The sequence below is a fragment of the Enoplosus armatus genome, chromosome 5, assembly GCF_043641665.1.
Source record: "Enoplosus armatus isolate fEnoArm2 chromosome 5, fEnoArm2.hap1, whole genome shotgun sequence".
Lineage (NCBI taxonomy): Eukaryota > Metazoa > Chordata > Actinopteri > Centrarchiformes > Enoplosidae > Enoplosus > Enoplosus armatus.
This window is the reverse complement of record NC_092184.1, coordinates 14,720,352-14,741,911: the sequence shown is the minus strand read 5'-3', so window position 1 is coordinate 14,741,911 and position 21,560 is coordinate 14,720,352. Positions and strand designations below refer to the sequence as shown.

The following is a 21,560-nucleotide window of genomic DNA, read 5'->3' as shown; positions in this document are numbered from 1 at the left end:
AGCACCTCACCACTGACACACAGTCTGCTGCAAACCCAACTATGGTTCAAACCACAGCTCTTAGAATACGTGAGGAAAAACATTTATCTAAGTTTTGTAACCCATGCCCGGCTTTCACATGTGCACGCACACACTCACGCGCTCACACACAGCAACATCTCTCGGTTTCCCAGATTTCAATAATGTGCCCTCCCCTCCTCTGCCCCCCCAACCTCTCTCCCTGCACCGAGGCTAAGATGTGTAATTCAATGCTCAATTTAGGCCCGTCTCAGTGGAGATTTTTTTGCCTGCTAATTGATAGAAATTAAGCCATTAATCAAGCCACTAGCCATCATTCAACCCAGGGAAGATGAATACAAACTTTCATAATAACCACCTTCCCCATTTTAGCCCTCATTAGCATTAATTTTTAATGTAATTATGCTATTCTTTTACACTGAGCTCATAAATTACTGCTCTTTTGTTGCTGGCTGGCCTTGTAAAATCCAAAGTAATGCTTTGTAGTCTGATCTTTAAGGCAATTACTGGCTTCTTCACTCTTTTATCTCCCTGCATTTCCAATAACCTGCTCTCTAATGATTTATCTCCGCTGTACCCCCCTCCTCCAATCCCCTTCCCCGCTCTTTCTCTCTCTGCACCAGCGGCCAACTGCCCCGCTGCCAGCCTCCGCCTCCAATCCCCCATCCGCCCACATTCTCCCCATCTCTTTACAGCAGCCCTAGATACATCAGAGATGCACACAAACACATGCACGGAGGCTTGCCTCCACCAAGTTAACTATATTAACACACTCACACGTGCATGAGTGTATTCAATGTGTGCGTGTGCAACTTTGTTTACTATCTCCTTTAGTCATTTTCCTGCTCGCCCTTCATTAGTGAATATCCAGCTCCAGCAATGGCGACAACACCAGGGGAATGCCAAGGTAAGAGACTGGCGCTCCATCTCACTCTCTCTCTCTCGGCTGGTCTCCTGTGGGTCTTACCTGTAGGCTAGCTGCTCTTGTTTATGTAACCCCTGAGCTGGGTAAACACACACACATACACGCATGCACACACACAGGCACACACTCGCAGAGCTTGGCATCAAACAGCTGAGTTAAGCTTAGCAGGGCTGTGTGCTAGGGGCGATAGAGGGGCTCCGGTCTGGCCCTGTTCTCAGCAGCAGCATCCTGGCTGCATCAAAGTCTTTACCGTACGATTCTCCAGGCCCAAACAACAGGCTGCTCCAACGCATGCCTGGGAATTGGACTGAACAACAACAGAAAGAATGAAACAATAGGTTACTTATTAAAATCCGACTGATGAGATTTCATCATCAGCACTAAATGACTCTCTGTGAGACATTTTGTTTCGCGGATGAGGATTTCCATTAGACCAAAAACGAATACATCAAGAAACCTAATGTTGTGGCTGATGAGATATTTTGTTGATATGACAGAGAAGTTTAAGGCCCAGAGCCATCGGGTCAGACCTATTGCGCCACATTGCAGCACTACACAGAAAGCCAGACAGCCAACTTACATTATTAAAAAGGTGTCTGGTGTGGGCCTTGGTTAGGTAATACTTTTAGACTGTATTGATTAGGGGCGCACTGACAGGTTCTGATGTTAGCCCTGGAAATGCATCAAGTGGCTAATGAGCAGCTATTAGGCCCATTGATTTGCTGATTTCAATTGATAGCTAGCAGGCCAAAGCTGCACGTCAATATTTGCATAACTAATACCCTGCAGCTTTAGGCATTGAAAAATGAGACCTCAATGAGTAAGGGAAACAGAAAAGAAAGAGAGGAGATGAGGATAATGAGAGCAGACAAATACAGATCAGCAACCCAGAGGTATAGGTAAGGAGGGAAGCAGAAAAACACCTCCACTATCAAAACAAGTCAAGAATAGCTCAACCGCCATGAGTTTCGTCTCCTCTGCGCAGATCTGTAGGCCGTCTATAAGGCAGCGAACCACCAATGGTGGCGTTGCAACAGTGACGCTGTGATGCTGATGCCTGTCTGACGCCTGTGGCTGCCGGGGGTCAACAGGTCACACAAAATGGAGGAAAATTCTGACAGGCCGAGCCAGATGTCCCGAGTGTGTCCCCAAGGAGTATGTGCATATGTATGTATGTGTTTGTAAGTGTGCCTGTGAGCAGGGAGATGTCCAGTGACAGAGCAGGTGGCTAAGCTGGTCTAATGTGCGTTCCCACGAGACCACACACACACACACACACACACACACACACACACACACACACACACACACACACACACACAATACGCACAGTCATTCATATATTACCCCCATCCCCCTCTTCAAAAAAGCCGTGTCTCCATAACCCATGTCTCCCAACAATGCACATTCAACCATGAATACATACACAGGCCAAGTGATTCCCTGCGGTGCTCACCTTGTTGTCATAGCGTCAACTGGTCTCTGTGGAGTTTACCGTCCTGACGACTCCTGTCACTGTCATCAGGAGCCTGTCACACATCACTAATGCTCAGTAGTCTCCCTTAAACCTCTTATATCAATCATCAGGTCCATACGTTTTCTGGAACTTATGGAGAATACCACACATGATCACATTTCTTAGATAAAATGGCCATGTAGCCTCGAGCATTATTTGACCTCAGCAGATAATGGCGTGTGATATGTTTATGTGATATCTTATGCGATATCTATTTGGCATCAGGAAATGAAGAGCAGCTGGTGACTGAGTGTCAAACACACGCGCTCCTCTCGTGTCTCAGAGTGATAGTGATCTCCCACTCTCCAGTCAATAAAGGTCTGAATGATGAATTAAAGACCCAAACAACCTGCTAATGACAGGATGACATGGCAGCCACGCGCCATGCTTGGCTATCTCCTTCCACATCTTTGCTCATCCCTCCCTACTCACCACTTCTCTCTCCTCTGTCATTTAACCCCATTCTGCTCATCTATCCTCTCAACTTCCTCTCCTCAACTGACCCTGGTTCAACTATTCTACAGTATATTCACCAGATTTGTACTAAAAATCCTGCTACTACAATTAAATGCATGTATCTAACCTGTTTTTGTCTGCGCCCATAATGAAACCATAGGGAGGAACAATACATTGGCCCCAGTTTATCCTTCCATCCATACATCCATCTATCATACACCACTTATCTCATCTAAAGAGTTGCTACATTATTTGTTTGCTCACGTACCTGTCATGACCTTGATGAGACAAATTTTGGGGAGAATGACGCCACGCATGCTACATTCCCGCTTTCAGAAACACTGTTAGCATTACAGCTCACAAAAGGTAACATACACTATTTACTTGTAACTGGCTCAGATGGAGAATTGACCATTCATCAGGTATGTTGATTGTTGCCTTGTTGACATTGTAGCTATCGCTATCATGTGTATAAATAATGCTTTCATTGCCAAAAACAGGGGTCTACCTTTCGGGAAACTAGTGCAAACAAAGTTTAAAAGCTTCTACTGTATATTTACTGCATATAAGTCAGCTATTTATCTGAAATCCTAGCTAAGACCTGACTGCTCCCGCTGACCTGACTGCACGGTGCTAACAGCAAACATAGAAGGCTAACCAAAACCAGGTGGGTGTGTTTCCCTCCCTATATGTGTGTGTGTGTGAGGGAGAGAAAGAGAGCAGTATGAGTGTTAGCCGATGTCCTGTGCCTGGGCAGCATCACAGAATCTCATTAAATAGTGAAGCTTTCACAGGCTGAGTGGTGAGATCTTCAAGATCACAGCCACTTTCTCTGTCGATGGGCTTGAAAGTGGACTGGTGGCATTCCTATAACACATTTTGTTCCCTTATATTCTATCAAACTCGTATGTAAGATGGTTTCTGCATGCTGCAAGAGCCACACAGAATCTTTCCCTGTCACACTTGCGCATTACATTTTTAAGTAGATACTTATCTCCCATGAAGGACAGCTTGTATTTACTGTAAAATAGGAAAGGCATATGAAATATAATGGAATACAAATACAAATGAAGAACATGCATCTTAAAGTCATCTCTGTTCTGTAACCTGGAGTACAATAACAGCCTGTCTGTCTGTGAGACTCAAGGAGCTCTTTATTAAGCACAGTGCTGTTTTAGTGTGATTAGAACATAGAGTCCTGCCCTACCCTTTACCAGAAATAACATGCATTTGACTGCATTAACGTGATGTTAAACTAGGCTGTGCATATGTGTGTGTTTGAGTGTGTGTGTGCGCGTGCAGGAAAAAAGTGCAGTGGTCTCCATTTTTCGATCCCAGGCTGGTCAGCAGCTCTTTTATGAACAACTCTATAATTAGAGAAACACCACGCAGCTAATTACTTAATTGGAGCAAGGTCTTTAAAATGAAAATGATGTAATCTGAATCCAGGAAATGGGCTCGATTTTCACATACACTAATACATGAACGTCAACACACAAACAGGCAAACACACCTTGTGACCTACAGTCTTCTTGACATGTAGTCATCAAGCAACCAACTCTTTCCCCTTAGTTGGGTTGTAATTGATTCTCCCTTTCACTTTGCCGGCTCCTGACAGGGGATGTGTGTGTGTGTGTGTGTGTGTGTGTGTGTGTGTGTGTGTTGGCGAGAGAGAGAAAGGGACAGAGAGGCAGAGTCTCCTGTTTGTGTGGTCTGCTACAAACTATATTAGTAAAGGTCATGGCCGTGTGTGTGTGTGTGTGTGTGTGTGTGTGAGTGAGTGAGTGTGTCTGAGTAGTAATTAATTAGGCAAATGCCCCCCACCTCCTCCTCCTCTGACCTCAGTTGTAGACTAATAACCTTGGCACTGTGTAATTTATTACCCTCCTTTTTTCTGTTGCATTCCGACTTACTGAAAGAAATCATGCAAAGTAACAAAACAAGAGTGACATCATCATTTGCATGTAAATCCAAAACTCCTCACTGTAAATTATTTTCCTTCATGGCCTAAATTACAGGAAAGAAATGCATGAATAGTTGTGTGACTATAATGTCCAGTCAGTCCTGATATGCTTGATTTCTGTCAGCTGTACTTGTGTGTGAGAGGGGCTGCATCAGTCTCTCTCTCTGCACCCTGATTATATTATATTATTAAGTATAAACCGGTGTACCTCCCCTCCACATTCTCTGATTGTCACCCTATCCCACACTCACTACACTGTCTGTCAACTCCCCCTAAAATATTTCTCCCGATCCAGTCTGGGATCACCGGACCTGTCCTGATGTTACAGACACAGCTCGTCTCTGAATGAGTTGCAGAAGCAAGAATATGACTGAGTGCAATATTTAATATCCAGCCTATTCATATTTTTTTATATTTTCTTGTACCCCTTAAAGACAAATAATCATGATAATGCTCCCAGCCAGGGTCAGTATAAAAGGGTTACTACACACAGGTTTCAATCAAGAAACCCAAGTGGTTATGATCTGATGTACTAAATAAGTATGACAAAACGATTGGTATTATGCTGCGGCACTCAGAAACCACCTATTCTGAACACTGCAAGTTTGAGTTTGTGATGGATGTACAAAGAGATGCCCAGTTTGTCAGTAATGTATGCAGAAATACAGTTGTGGATCCGGGTCCCTGGCCACTGACCAATAACCAACAGTCTTGAAGGAATGGATCACGGCATAAAATTGTTGCTATGCTTATGTCAGTATGCATTATTACTTTATTACTAACCTGATAATATGCTCTTGTGTATTTCAGCAAAGTGCAAATGTGTAATGACCTTTTCACATATGCAGAGTAGTGAAAAAGTGCAATACCTTCATGACACAGTGTAATGCCACCAAGGCCCCCCAACACACACACACACACACCACACACCACACACACACTCTTAAGTGACCTCTGATGTCTAATGGCAAACCTTGCAGGGGCCACCACATGGCCAGAGCCACCCAGGACGTCGGCACTTTGACCTGCAACAGTCTGCGGGTGTGTCTAATCACAGCAGTCTGACCACCCTGTTAGACTGCACCAAGTACACTACTGCTGTGCATGATCATGTCCAGACACACGCATGTGTGTGGAAGCCACTTTCACATACTGGAAATGTTTTCAGTTACAGCGGTAAGCTACTGCTCTACCTTCAAACTCCTAACAGTAAGGCTCCGTTGCTATGGCTGAAATTATCATACTGATTGTTTGGCTAGATTCAGGGTACAATTTTCAGAATTAAAGAAAAAGTCTGTAAAACTACATTTTAACTATTAATTGTAAAAAATAATTAGCAAAAAAGTGGATTAAAATGTATGTATCGCTACGTGTAGCACTTACAAACCAAGTTCTTTTTTCCCACTTTCCAAACATTAATTTAATCAAGACACATTCAATATCTGATTTTCAACACATTTGCGTGACGCTATCCTAAACCTTAATAGAACGGACGGGAAACCTGGAAAATATATCAGCGTGGTGACTCACGCGAGGTTGCTGAGCGTACATCGGCCTACTGGTCACAGGTTAATTGATAAGGGTGACCCAGGAAACGATTACCAATCACAGAGGGTAAAAGGGTGCTGTCAATCATATGTCCACTTGACCTGAATGAACACAGGTTGGAAGCTTGCATGGTCAATTTCTGTGTAATCTAGCCTATGGCAGCGATAGCTAGGCTGCTATCGAGTCAAACATGTCATTCCACAGATATCCTTATAGAAATGATTACGCTATAGGCTCCATAGTTGCAGAAGTGACAGCCACACCGGGCAGCATCAGCATCCCATTACCCCGGGACAACAAAGGGTCACACGGGGTTAGCAGAATTCGGCATGCGCCTCCACTCGTTCATGGGACCAGCAGGACAGGAGGTCACCTAATCACCTTGCCGAGCCATCACCGAGGGAGAAAAGGGGAAGGTGGTGGTGCGGAGGGGGGGGGATCAACTTTAAATTTGCAGTGATGAAAAATCAATAAAGCAGTAATTGCTTGGCTTATCACCGTGCAATGAAACAAATTGGGAGGAGAAGGAAGGCAAGGAGAGGGCTGGCGCCCATGCTGCACGCCAGGGTTTTTTTGGCTGCAGCGTGTAGAGCTGAGTATAGCACGAGAGAGAGAGAGAGAGAGAGAGAGAGAGGAGTTTGGGCTTCAGTGGGCCAAGGCAAGGAAAAAAGGTCTCCTCGTGATAATTAAATCTTCTCACACTGATTTTCTGCCAAATTTATTTCCCCAGGGACCATAACTCTGATTCAGTGCTTACAAGCCTTGCATAACTAATCATTTCAACGTGGGGGGAACCACAGACCTGAATGAATAGGGAGGAGAGAGGAGAAAATAAAAAAGAGAGATGGCGAGACTGAATCTGTGGCACTATTCATCTCTAAATCAATCATTATTTAGGCAGGACAAAAACCAGAAATAAGTGTTCAGTAAGATTCTGTTTGAAACAGACCTTAAAAGTGACGGTGTAATTGACTGTCAATGTGCTCTCTTTTACACTTTCTCCACAGTGCTATACAGGCAGAAAACATCCTTTAATTCCTGGAACAAATAGAAGCCATAAAGCCAATGAAGTGTCGGTTCAATATTCCTCTGACTGTTCCTGGCATGATTGTGTTGAACATAATAACACAACAAATAAGGCCATTTATCTGAAGTAACGACAGGAGATGAGGCTAACTCCACTAATCAATACCGAATCAATACAAACCAGATTTTCTTACATCAAAATCACTGAGACAGATCTTCCTTCAGCGCAGAGTGCACAAGAGCAATACAGTGCCTCCCTGGAGTCCCACGGTAGATCATATAGCCAGTGGAGAGAACTCGGTTTAAAGAAAGTATAATGCTCTACCCTGAGAGAGGATGCTGGGAACTATAATTATAGCTTGGTATAATTCAGACACTCTCCTTATTGAATCCTCATGTTTTAGTTAATGTGATGAGATCATGGACACCAGATCACTCGTGTTTACCAGTGGATGAATTTCACCGCTTGTCCTTCAAGTGGCAGCCTGAGCAGCGCCGATGCCGCTCGGCGAGGTAGCGTGGCACGCCACACCATGGCCCCGGTAATTAAAACATTTAAAGCAGAGCCAGCCCCCCTGTGCTCCCGGGGTGTGATATGGGGGTCACGCGCCTGTAGATTCTAATTTGCGCACCATTTGTATTCATGACAGGCACGTGCTAAATATTTAACAGCAGCCCGGCAGGAGTTTTGTATTGTTAGGCTTTCCAGGTCAAATAATTTGATTTCAAGGCAGATTACATTAAGCGTCAATGTCCAAGCCACCACTCTCACTTGCCTCTCATTTCCTGTCTTTTATTACAGCCGCGATAGGCCACAACTGAAGGGATATGGCTTTGGATTATACAAGAGCTTGTTATCCGTGGATTAGTTATTATTTTCAATTAGAAAAAGGGACCACATCATTTATTATGGACGCACACACCCACACACACCGCTATTGCATGCAGAGCGGAAATTTTAGCTGACTGACAAATTGTTTAGTAGAGCATGTAATCACACCTAACAAGAAAAATACAATTTCAAACAAATGACGGTGCGGGCACATGCACCTTTACTGATATTTCACTTATATGGATTGTCCTTGACTGAGGCATCCTTCAGTTATGGATGTGTATTCTCACTCTCTCTTCTTTCTATATGTTGGACAAGTAAGGCAAGAAACCAAAGCCAGACATTTTCTGTTTCAGCCGAGGCCCTGTGGTGATTGACAACAGAGCTAGTTAAACGGTGATGAGGCGTTAATGGATGCTAGGTCGAGGAAGTGAGTGTGTGTGTGTGTGTGTGTGTGGGGGGGGGGGGGGGGGGGGGGTTGAGCTGGAGCAGGCCTGTGGCTGAATATGTAATGGTGATATAATTCCTGAACACAGACACACACAGACAGGTACACACCCAAACCGTGACCTGTCCTACACACCGCGTAATTAGGGAAACAGTCCTTTCGTTTAACTGCCAAAAGAGCAAACCGTAGGTATATATTCCCCTAATGATATGGGTTAAAGAGCTATTATACGTCTCATTAAAATATATGATCTCCCAATCTGGTGGTGGTTTTGAGGTAATGGGGACAGAGCAGTGAAAGGGCTAAAATATCATCCGCAGGCTATAGGCTAGTGTCCAATCCATATCTACATAATTCTGTATGTTGGAGAGTAGGCTGCACAAATGAATAGACATTTCTGTCAGTGCCTCATGAACGAGACACACAGGACCCAAATTTCACCACACGACAGTGTTCAGAGAGTGTGTTTAGGGGCCTTTTGAAGTGGCACGTGAGTGTGTGGGAATAAATAGGGGTTATGAAGCATTTGACACCAATTTTCATGTCAACTGGTTGATGTGTTAGCTTCCTATTTAGTTATGCCGGACATTAAGTATATAAAGCAGAGGGACTTAACACAAGGCCTTAATGAAGCGTAATGGGGCTATTTTTAGACATTTTATACACAAAACGCTTAACGGAGAAAGGCAGATTAATAATGGAAACTATAAGTTCCAGCTCATGTTGGCTCACTTCTTATATCTTTGTCCTGTTTAATCACAGCATGATGATCAAACATACTGCGCTGATCGGCTGGTAAAAAAATCTGGTTAGATATCAATGGTTGTTGTAGTTATTGTCAGTTTAAAGACATTTATTGAAAAGTTCAACATGAGCTAATGTAGCAAAAAAGGGGGAGGAATTACTAGTCGAATCTCACAGTAACAAAACACAAAGCAGCTTCTCCTGATGCTCAGGTAGAACAGTGTCCACGAGTGTCCAGCCCTACATACAGTACAACACACACAGTGCCAGCTGACAATAGAGTCCACACAAACAGTCTGTGCTACACTGGCAGTCGGTCCATCTTATTATAGCTGAACACTATGTTAGCTAAAAGCCTCCTGGGCACACAAACAACATCTCTCAGCTTTATTAGCCTAAACAAGGCATGCAACTAACAAAGGACTCATCCTCCCCTCTTATTCTCACACCCTTTCATATCACATGTTTCCTTTTTCAACCACTAGCATCATCTGGCTGCCCTTAACCAGAAAGCCAAACACTCCTTTTAAGTGAACACTACTTTGTTAACTGATGACCACAGGGTCAGTTATTGATCCTCTCCTTTCTCTCTCTCAGTAAACCCTGCTGATAAAAACCCCTCTCTTCTCGCAGGGCTCCGCAGTATGCAGCCACAGTTCGCTACAATAATAGCTTGCATATCATAGCATTCACATGAATCAGATCTCGGTGGTTTCGATTAGGGCTAAACTAACTCAAACACATTGCCAGTCTAGGATGTGAATCTATTTATGAACGAGGTGTGTAGGTGGTAGTGTTCTTCACTTCTCCCCTCCATTCTCTTTAAAGGTTTTCTCATTTCAGTTGACTTAGCGGTTCAAGTGTAAACTTTCTAGTTGTGTTGACCTCTAAGAGGCCCTGCGGGGAATAAGGAGACCCCTGGTGATCTGCTGTTTAGCAGCAGCAGTGGCCCACCTCTTCCATTTTCGTTGTGCTGGGAGGAAGGGCAGAAGAGGATGGAGCTGGCTGACTCTGCTTGTGTGGATGTGTGTTCATGTGTATTTGTGACGGTCGGCCTTCTCTCGCAACCAAGGCAAGGGCGAGTCATCAGGGCCACTGTGTCGAGCCTCTCTGATCTCACTTCATGTGTCCCTGTGCAGGGAAAGGAATAAAATGAGCGTCCTTGAAGGCAGCGCCTGCACAGTACGCTGTACTGCACCGCTCCACTACACAATCAAGCACAACACCTCATTTCACACAGAACGAACAGTTGGAGTGAAGGATGAGAGAGCTTGGAGCAAAGGGGAGAAAGAGTCAACTGCATCCAAAAAGAGGCAACAGTGCAGTGTGAACTTAGCTTAAGAAAGCTATTTGACTGGGAGCCTTGCTCTGTTGCCCCAAGCAAGGCACTTAGTCACCACTTTGGCAATGCTTCCACACAGAGAAGAGAGAAGTCAGAGAAGAGAAAGAGTAAAAGTAAGGCACAGAGAGAGGGCAGGAGAGAGGTGGAAGTGGTTGATGAGGACAAGTGGAGGTGGGAAGAAAGAGACTATGTGAGACAGAAAGTAGGAGGAGAAAACAGAGAGGGCAGGGAGGAAGAGACAGAGTGCTAAGACCAAGAAAGATGAATAATATTAATGTGAGAATGGTGGAGAGGCTGAAAAAAAACTAAACACTGCAATAGAGAGAAGGAGAGAATACATTTTTCCCAGAACTGGGGGACCAAAGCAAGAGTGGAGGGCTAATTAGTTTCTGATGGCTGGACTTTCATTTGGCTAAAAGGTCAGCTAACTTTAAAGGTCACACTGACATGCCTGCTCGATGCCAACACAAAAAATGACACCAAAAGAGTGGAGAGAGAATCCAGCAATATAAAACCACCCACATTAGGACCAATTATGCTACTACACATGCATGTGTGTGCATGTACATACACCCCCCACATACACACACACAGTAGTTGATAACAGCACATTTGATATTCTTGCTCTGGTCAGAACAGGGACCAGGATCATTATTCTATCTAAGGACTTTTATTACCGCTAGCATATCCACTGCAAATTACTCTTGACTTTATTTGAATGTGTATCGAGATCATCTTTGTTGTGTGTGTGTGTGTGTGTGTGTGTGTGTGTGTGTGTGTGTGTGTGTGTGTGTGTATGCATGTCCTATGTTGGTGGAGGTGGGGGGTTTCATGTTGGCAGGACAAATTTACTGCCTGCAATGCTAAGCACATTTCTGCATTGCACATCTACTATGCATGTTACTGTAGATTACAGCTGTCTTAATAAAAACTAAGGAGTGTATCAACATCTCTAAGTTCATGTTTTGCAAAGTACTGATGAACTGAGAAGGAAGAATTCTCCTTTACAAGACAAGACTGCTTACATTAATCTGTTAATGTGAACATATTAGATGAGTTTAAAATCACTAACGCTGCAGAGAGTGCAGGGACTACAAAAATACTGCGATACCTGACACGAGAAACAGGAGCTGAGTGAAGGTTTTCCAAAACTAATACACATCTTTTGTGTTGCTGCACTTTCTAATACAATTGTTGTCTTATATTTATGACATGGAAGCTTTATAAAACGTGTTTAATTGCATACATGCCTTTTGTTTTTATTAGTTAAAACATGCTCCACCTGAAGACAGTCATGTAAAAAACAGAAGTGGCGTAACAAATGAGAACAAATGTCTCAGAAAACTGTTCACACCCCTCAAAGGTAATATCAATGGCTATTTCATGGAGAACAAAACATAAAACTCTACCTTCAGCTATTTCATTGTTTCAACTTGCCAAAACCTTTAACACTGCGATTTGTGTTACATTTTATGGTTTACGAGTTTTGTTTTCCTTTGTGACTATGTTGTCAATTTAAAACTGTTACAACTAGTTTGGTATTGGTGCCAAAGTCCACACATTGGATCTGTGACAGACACACAAACACACACATATAACTTACCGTCCTCTAGTTTCTTCCGGGCCTCCTCCTCTCTCTTGGCTACTTTTGCCTTCAGCACCTCGTCCGTCTTAGCTGGAAAGAAAGACGGCAGAGTTAAGAGCAGGAACCCCTCATAATGGTTTTATTATAGAAAATATTTATGGCATTTTTAAAAAGGTAAATTGAGGTATGAAGGATTTCATTATCATTCTTAAAATATTATTTATGATATATGATTGTATTTTACATTCAGTACAAATATATAAACCAAAAAATGAATCCACCCTTTTTGTAATTCAAATTTGATTATCCCTTTAAAAAACATAAAACATTTATATGCACAAGGTGCAAAAGTTGTATCTGTGTGAGATACTGTGTGTTGAAACAAATTGATACTCATCACAGAGAATGCAGAAAATGACCAGAGGACACGTCATTGGATCAACAGTAAGCGTACAAATCCTCAAAAATATGCGTCATGCATTCTTCTTTCACTACCAGGCAGCACCCTTCTCTGCTTTTCCTTCATACCCCTGTAAAAGTCAGCGCGTCTTCCTGAGAGGTGTTTATCGTCTCGGCATAATGAAAAGCTTAAGAGAAAGTGAGGCAGCGGGAGTAAACACTCGTCAGGGCATTTTAAGCATCTCTCATCATGAGCTGTGTTGTCTCGGCTCCCTTTTCCTCCGCCTTTCCCTCTGAATAATCAAGATGTTAAGCCACATTAAAAAATATAATGCCATGTATGGCAGGACTATCAATACTGCCTCTAAATTAATTACATTTCCGTTGCGGCGCATCATTTATTTTGCAGCGTTAGGGCCTCGGCGGAGCCATTTGCCTTTATTGCTATCTCACTTGGTTGATGAGTGAGCTATGTAAAATTGAGTCTCCAATATCATTACACTTAATGAGTTTAAACTTTGAGAAAAAAAAAAAAAGAGGAAGAGAGAAACTGTAGAGGAAAGCGAGCAGATGAGAGAGAAGGGGGAGGAAGAGAATGAGAGCTCTGCACTGTTTTGGGGAAGTTTATAAAACATAAGAGTGGGTGTAAGTGTTTGTGAGCGCTTACAGAATGTTTGTGTTCGGGCACAGCTGTGGGTGTCCGAATGTGGTTTATTGCACCACTTGAGATGCCTGTATGCATGTGTGTTTCGTGTACGCTCCTGGTTTATGTGTCTGAGTGTGTGTTAAGACTTTGCGCTACAAGCAAATATGTTACATAAAAATACAACACATACACATCAGTGTGTATGTGCGTGTGTGTTTGGATGCAGGAGGCCATGGGTTGCGCTAGTCTCTCTGTGACTGCGCTGCTGTTTTTGTTCAGTAATTGGTGTAGACAAAGAACCCGTCACACTGCTGTTATGGCTGGTTAAGTCTGGAGGTTCCGCATCTTTACTAACAATGACTCTACATGGATGACTGAACCCTCCTCTACCTCCCTCTGCTAGGGTGTGTGTGTGTGTGTGTGTGTGTGTGTGTGTGTGTGCGTGTGCATGCGTGTAGGAGAGCATGTCTAACCAAATCAACAGCAACCAATCTATTTCTCTAAGCTAACACAGTCATAATTTAGTAAGTTTGTGTGTACGAGTGTGCCAAACCATAGGCTGCACCACCCTGCACGCGTTCGCAAGTGCATTCATGAGGTTTCTTGGATGCACAGGTGTGTATTTGTGTGTGTTTTTTGTGCGTGTGAGTGAACTCCTCTCTGCGCTCTTCAGTTCCCTCTTTGCTCGGGGCTACCGAGAGGCAGGTAGGAAACAGAGCGGTGCTGGTGGTGTGATGGAGCGGGAGGCAGACGGGGGAGAAAGAGGAGGGGAAAAAAAAGTGAGATAGGCAGATAGACGGGGGCCTGTAGAAAAAAAGAAGAACTGACAGTGAGGGAAACAGACAAACAAGCAGAAATAAGAGAAAAAGCCTCTGCCTGCGTGCACACAAACATGTGCACACAAACAACAGGAGTGATTTGTCGCCTCTTTTTGTTTGCATGTTTATCCTCCACCTCTATCCCTTCATCCCTCCCCCAACAGGTTCTCTTATCCTCTCGCTCTCTCTTCTCTCCTTCTGTTTTGCCCTCTCCCACCCCTCCCCATTTTTATGCTTTCTCTTCCTTCTCTTGCTCATCTCTCCAGTACACTGTGCCTGGGGGCGATAGCAGCAAATCAAACTGTTTATCCATCTCTCATCAGTGCACTGCCTCGCGGGGCTCCTGCCCCCTCAAAACAATGAAAGTAGGCCTGAGCGCTGAGCCAGGGATACGATTTAATTACATCAATAAGGAGCTCTGCGTTAAAAAAGATAAAACTACAAAAAAATAGATTACTGCAACACACTTTGCTGCACTATCATGAAAAGCCTGTTAACATTATAGTTGTAAAAAGCACATGTAAAAAGATTTAAGCCTCACAGCTATACCCATCTAGAAATATAGGCATGTCTGTGTGCAGAGGCCGCTTATTGGAAGTATATTTCTTGGCAACTTAGTGGCTGCAGTTCATTGTAGGATAATTCTGTGATGGACTTTTATTAGAGCGGGTAATAAACGGCCGGGTGTTGGGGAGAGGAGAGGCCTTTCACTTCATTTAGACTTCGTTCAGTCTTGGCTGCAGGGGTGGAGGGAAAGAGGAGGGATGGCAGCAGGAAGGGGCGGAGAGCGTCAGTGAAATCGCATTGTGATTATGAGTGTAATTGCAGCTCAGGGGCCCAGGGGCCATGTAGCTCTGATGGCGCTAGAAGATGTTTTATGCACAGCAACAGAGAGGAAGAAAGTGAGAAAGAGAGAAAGAAGGAGAGTGGGAGGGAGAGGCAGGCTGCCAGGATGTTTGCAATTGTTTTTTTTTTTTTAAACAGAATCTCCTCTTCTGTCTCTTTTCTCCTCCCTTCTTTTTCTTTCTTCTCCTCCTCCCCCAACATCCTCCTTCACTCCTCTCTTCTCCTCTCCCATTCTCTTCTCTCCTGTCCTCCTCCCTTGGCAGGATTAGCTGGGTCTCGTTAGAGGGGAAATGTAATAATGCTCCCACCAGGTGGAATCGGGCCCGCTCCATTATCAGCCGGGAGATGGATGGGCCGTGTAGGGCCGGCGGGGGCCACGCACGCACGCAATTTAGATTCAATAAACTGGCAAAGCAAGACCCCCAATCTGATTTATCTCTTACACGCCGCCAATGCTTGCTGCTACGATGCTGATTCCCTATTACCACTCAGAGAAGGACTATTCATTGGATGTAAGGCACGGCAGTCAGAGAGGCTTGTCGGGCCCCCGGGATGGCAGCAAAACAGATACAGCAGAGGGTTAATACGTTTACACACAGATAAGCAATTAAATCTAAGGCTGAGGTGAGTTATAGAGTTATTAAGGAGGGATGGGGGGATGGGGGGGGTACAGAGGGTGAGAAAAAGAGGGAGAGAGATGTTCAACACAGGAGTGTGGTAGCTTGGGCCTTAGGCCGGATACAGTAAGTATTAGAAGTGAGAAAGGCTATCATATTATAGAGTTCGTGAGGTGAGAGAACAACAGAAGAGCAGCAATCTGCCCACGTTGTTCAATAAACTCAATACAACACTTACAAACTAGCAATGCTGGAGACAGAGGTCAGCACAACAGTTGTCCACTTAGTCTGTGTGTTTGTGTGAGTTTATGAGTGAGTAAATATATAAGTGCATGTCTTCATGTCTAAATGTATGTGGGTATGTGTTGGCGTAATAGGTATATTCATATCCACTGTATACATGACTGCAAGTATGCAGAACATCACATTTGACTGTGTGTGTTTGTGTGAGAGCCACAGTGATGTTAGCGGAGTTGGTAGTGGTGGGTGTCATTCCGTCCAGCCGCCAATCAAAGTGAATCTGAATGTCAGCAGGAGAGGAGGCGTGATAAATCAGCCTCACACCCAACGACAAACAGAATATTAGAGGCAGCGCAGCGCCATTGGAAAAATGTCTCTTCTAATCAGCCGAGCACTTTACAGTGAAGCTCGGCAGCCGGGCCTCCGACCAACGCTGAACACCAGAGAGACAGATAAGACAATAAATAAATAAATAAGAGACAGACAGGTAGGAAGACAGGCAGACAGACACGCAGACCTGCAGGAACACTGACAAATAACAGCCCTGACAGGCAGAAAGACGAGACAAAGAAACATAAGAACACAATGGGGCTGGAGGACAGACAGGTAGCCAAACTAACTGACACATAACAGGCCTGACAGGCAAGGAGACAAGATAGACAGACAGGTGGGAAGACAGACAGAAAAGTGCTGGGTAGACAGACTGACAACTGGATGGTCATGTAGAACGATGCATTGTTGCAGCAACAATATCGCAAGTGTCACAGCCCGTCTGTAAAGGAATGAAATTTAGAAAGGAAAAGGAAAATTAGGCCCACCACCATACAGATTTTTTTCCCTCCAAATTTTAAAGATAAATAACTAATAACTAATCAGATATATCTGATAAATAACTTAATTAACTGCATGTTGTATGTTGCTTTTTTTTGTAAGTAACTAAAAAATAAGTGAAGAACTCAAAACATCTACATCTGCGTGAGAACAACACAAGACATTATGACTATTTTATTTGACTATTTGACTATACAGCACAAGTCCATCCATGTATGATAAAGGCAAAGTCAGAACCAAATGCCATTTGATGTCAAAAAATGTACATACTTCTGGAGTCCCAAAGCACTGCTCCACCAATAACAGACTTTAAATTTTGTTTGTGTATTTTTATCTGTCTGGGAGTTCAAATATGTCATCCGAGAGTTTTGTGTTCCAAAACGCAACAGAACTTAGCAATGGGCTTAAATCAGAGGCGTACTAGTCTTCCTGGGTTGTCCAAACAAAGCTGGGATCACATTACAGGTACTGCATGAGATACATCAGAGATGAGAAAGCACAGGAAAGGGGTCTAGGTAAGGGATCGGTAAACAGTCGTTTTTCTAGCTGAAGATTTCCTTAACACCTGGTCTAATCAACTCGTCGACTTTGCCAGTGCTAAGATACTGTTGCAGAAATCTACAGCAGGTGTATAGCTAAAATGGATCATGGGAAGATGCAACATCTGGAGCAACCACTAGGTGGCACAGCACACAGACAACACAAGTGTGAAGCTCCAGCCAGGCCTTGCTTTTATGTGTGTGTTTAAATGCAGGTGCCTGTGCGTTTGTACAGGACCCTTAATCAAAAACAGCTCATCTAGACCTTGTAGTTGTAAAGTATAATTTGACATGGGACATATCACAAATGTACCTGCATCCTGATTGGATGGGCAGGCAGGAAGAGATGAAAACATGAATTTAAATATTTAGCAGCAGAATGCATAAAACCCATTCAAGGACAAGCCTGCATTCTAGTAGCAGTTAATGTATGACATTGTGCAACTTGTGTTGGGCCTGAAGAAAGTCTCCTGACAACAAAAAACACATGAAAGTGTAACCAGTTCTGTTCATGAATCAGTGTGTCTCAGCTACAACCATATGATCGCTCTACTACGTGTGAAAATCATACAGAGTGAATTCCTTCAGGCACAAGACACAAGACCTGAACTTGAATGATCTTTATCGCAGGCTGCCCTCTGCATCTGTCATCGGGCTGATTTAACGCCACCCATGAAATATTTACAAACTAAACAATTAGAGAGAGATATCTTACAAAATCAATCAATTATTCATTGCCAATCGTCTGAAAAGCTTTTGTTTTGTTTCCCAGCTATATTCTGATGCTGGGGGGTGCATCAATTAGGGCTGGTACTCCTGTGGTGTTATGGATGCCTCAGAGAGGAGTGATTGCCTAAATGAAGGATGCAAGCTGCCAGCACTGCATGCTGACACTGTGTTGTGGCAGATGAGCTTGATAAAAACTAGACTGGCGTGCTAATCTCTACACTATGCTATACATGAAGTCAGAGGGACAGTTTGGATCATTCATCTGAATGTGTGAAATTAAGACTTTCCCTGCCTACAACCCGCTGTGTCAGAACCAACATCCAAAACTCTGGAGCCTTGCTTATGCAACATTTGTTCTATTAATTTTTAAAAACAGCCTCTTAACTCCAGACACCTGGGCTCCATGTTTGTATTTTCCTTTTCAGTGATGACATGATGACATGCTGAGATTGCATCTGTCAAACTCAAAGAGGTGAGGAATTAAGAAGAGATTTATCTAAAGGAAAAACAGGAGGTAACTCGATCCAGAGTTCATTTTCTCTGCAAACACAGACTCATACAATTCAAATTCAGATTTTATATACAGTAAATCTCAGTACTCAAAGGCCAACATACGGTGGATTGGATGTAAACGTCTTCCTCCATACCGTGTTTGTATACAGTCCATTTCTATAGATATGAGGTGGTCGAGGAGAAAACTTTTTTCTGCACGTTAACACTTTTGCTTCATAGATGTTCAACCAGTAGCCAAAGGTGCCGTCCCTGCTCCCGTCAAACTACAACAACAGCCATTTACGTTCTCATTCTCAACACGAAATGTCTTTGCAAAGACGTTTTATACATAGAGTGGATATTTGTGGACGTTTCCATGGCCATGTCAACAAAGAACACAACAAAAGAATTCTTAGTCAACCAATAGTCAAAATATTACTACAGCTAATCAATGAGCTGAATCAACTTCTGTCAAACTGTTTGTTTGTATTGCATTGTTAAGCTGTTGCAAACGTAGTCATATAGAAGGATCTATTTTGTGAAACGATCTGTGACAATTTTCATAACTGATTAATCATGTGTCATTTTTCAAGCAAAAAAGTGAAAATATATCTCTCAAAGGAGAAGACTCCCTGCTTTTCTTTTCTGTCTTACATGCTGGTAGATCTTTGAGTTTTGAACTGTTGTTCAGCCAAAACAAGCAATTTGGAGTTTTTTACTTTTTGCCACTACTTTCTGACCGAATAAATAATCGATTAATTGAAAAAGCAGATTTATTGGTAATAATTAACATGAGTTACTTGCTTCCCTAATCTGTTTAGATCTGGTGCTTATTAAAGGCTAAGTGTTTCCTGTATATTTTTGTGATGGCAGAGATGTGACTCCACTAACTTGAGTGCCACATTTTGTGTGTGTGTAATAATTCAATTAGGCAGCTTCCTTTGAGTTGTTGTCCTGATAGTGTCTGACTCTAAATAACACCTCGTCAGTAAGTTTTAAGTAAGAGTGAAAAATAAGGAAGATCAGTACAATAATCCTCAACCACATAATCCAAACCCCGCTGCACCACGCAGCGCTCGGCTCCAGACAACACACTGGGGCCGTCTTATTTCCTTTGGGCAAAACCTGGCACAGGAGGTCTGGGGTTGAGAACAGGTTTCATGTGGGGCAAGCAAGCAAATAAGCAGCTGAGTGGTGGGGTCTTCGCGATGCATGTGGGTGGCTCGGGCCCAGCACCCCAACCTGCCCTTTAGACCCAAGGGCGAAAGTGTATCTCCTGACTCTGCAGCTGCACCAGTACGCTCAGAGAGATGTAGAGACGTAGGCCCTGGACCCTGGGCCAGAGAGGAGAACTGCCGAAAAGGTGGGGAGGAGCGGAGGCCTCCAGTGGTCAGGGAGATCAGAGAGGGAGGTTACTCTGAGGACCATGCACTGCCATGGGCTGCGCACACATAAACACACCTGAGGAACACACACGGATGTCAAAATATTCACATAAGGCATAAAAGCACCTCACACACACTCTCACACACACACACACACACACACACACACACACACACACACACACACACACACACAAACACACACACACACACACACACACACAAAAGCCTGAGGGGGGAAAGCTAACAACAAAGCCTCTATAATGTACTCACCAGGTCAAACAAAGTTCAACCCCTATGGACTATGGAAATATCATGTGTTAATTACAAGTGTTCTTACCTTTAATGGCTTACAGTAGATATTAAAACATCACATTAATGTGTTGTATGTTAGCAGTGAAACTAGTTATTCTATTGGTTTGGTGGGAGGATGGGTATGCCTTTTAGATTAATACAAAAGTTCTGTCGTGAGAACTTCACTGAGACGAGCGGGTAAGTGCATAACAGTGGTCTTGAGAGGGCAATCAGACCAAATCCATAATGCAGGGATCACACGGTAAAATATTAAGCATCCTGGGGCCTCTGAATGACATCTCACCCTCAACTTCAACCCTGTCATGTCTCCACATGCCACTGTCTCTTTCTTACGCCTCTCAATTTTTTTCTTTTGTCTCCTTTATGTCCTTCTCTTCTCCTCTGTTATCTTTTTTCATGAACTCTTTCTGTCTAAACACCCACCTGCTTCTTTGCATCCTTTTCTGTCTTTTAACCTTTGAACAGGTTTGTGCGCTAGTGATACCCCGTTTACTGACAAATCCCCTTGTAGGATGCTAAAAAAAAAAATAGGTTCAGCCAAAATTTAAGCTACCTGTCACAGGTAAAAGTGTCATCTCAGGATGCCACAGCTAGACAGCGTTGGCCTGGATCTAAAAAAGTGGCCACTGCAGGACTGTTTTTACACTGCAAGTTCAAGGTGGGGGTATAAAGGAAGTTTGCATATGTTAGTGTCTGTTACAAAATAATCTGTCACCATGTGCTTAGACTGGTTAGGTGGCAACTTTGTTTGTGTCATCCAATCAGCAAACAGCTGTCTCTTGTGGCCAGAGAGTCTGGAGTTTTTGAGTAAGTACACAAACCGAAGCCAATTGTTGTAGGAGACATTCATTTAGACTATATATTTATTTTATCTGGAATGTTATTTACCATGTTCTTGGTGAAAATATTCATGCTGCACTGTTTTGTGAGAAAACCTCAGCCGGGATCTGTTATATAAAGAGATGGGGACAGCTTTTCTTACATTTATGATCAAAAGAAGCAGACTGATAGGAACTAAGGAAGAAGTGTTACAACAGACGAACATAAGGTCACACACCCTTCAAATGGCCTTAGCTAAACCACATCCATTTCCAACAAATCTGAGATCTCTCCGCCAGCAGTGCTCATTCGAAAATGAAATAAGTACCGGTTGCTTTGCCTCTGCCGGTGCGAGTGCACACTTAAGCCGGCTTTTTGCTTCTCCATCAAGGTGCTCCAGTGGTCCCAGTGGTAGGATTTCACCCAACACCCCATGGATGAGTTGTACATTATCAGGCTACACATTACATACCCGAAGTAA

General features: G+C 43.4%; 1 protein-coding gene across 1 annotated transcript in view; it reads right to left on the bottom strand.

The window, feature by feature from the left end:
- Positions 1–21,560, bottom strand: part of rsrc1 (arginine/serine-rich coiled-coil 1) — a 111,871-nt gene that overhangs the window by 8,265 nt on the left and 82,046 nt on the right. Inside the window, exon 7 of the mRNA XM_070906469.1 lies at positions 12,422–12,493. Within this exon, the coding sequence (XP_070762570.1) occupies positions 12,422–12,493 (72 nt within the window). The remainder of the gene's footprint in view (positions 1–12,421; positions 12,494–21,560) is intronic.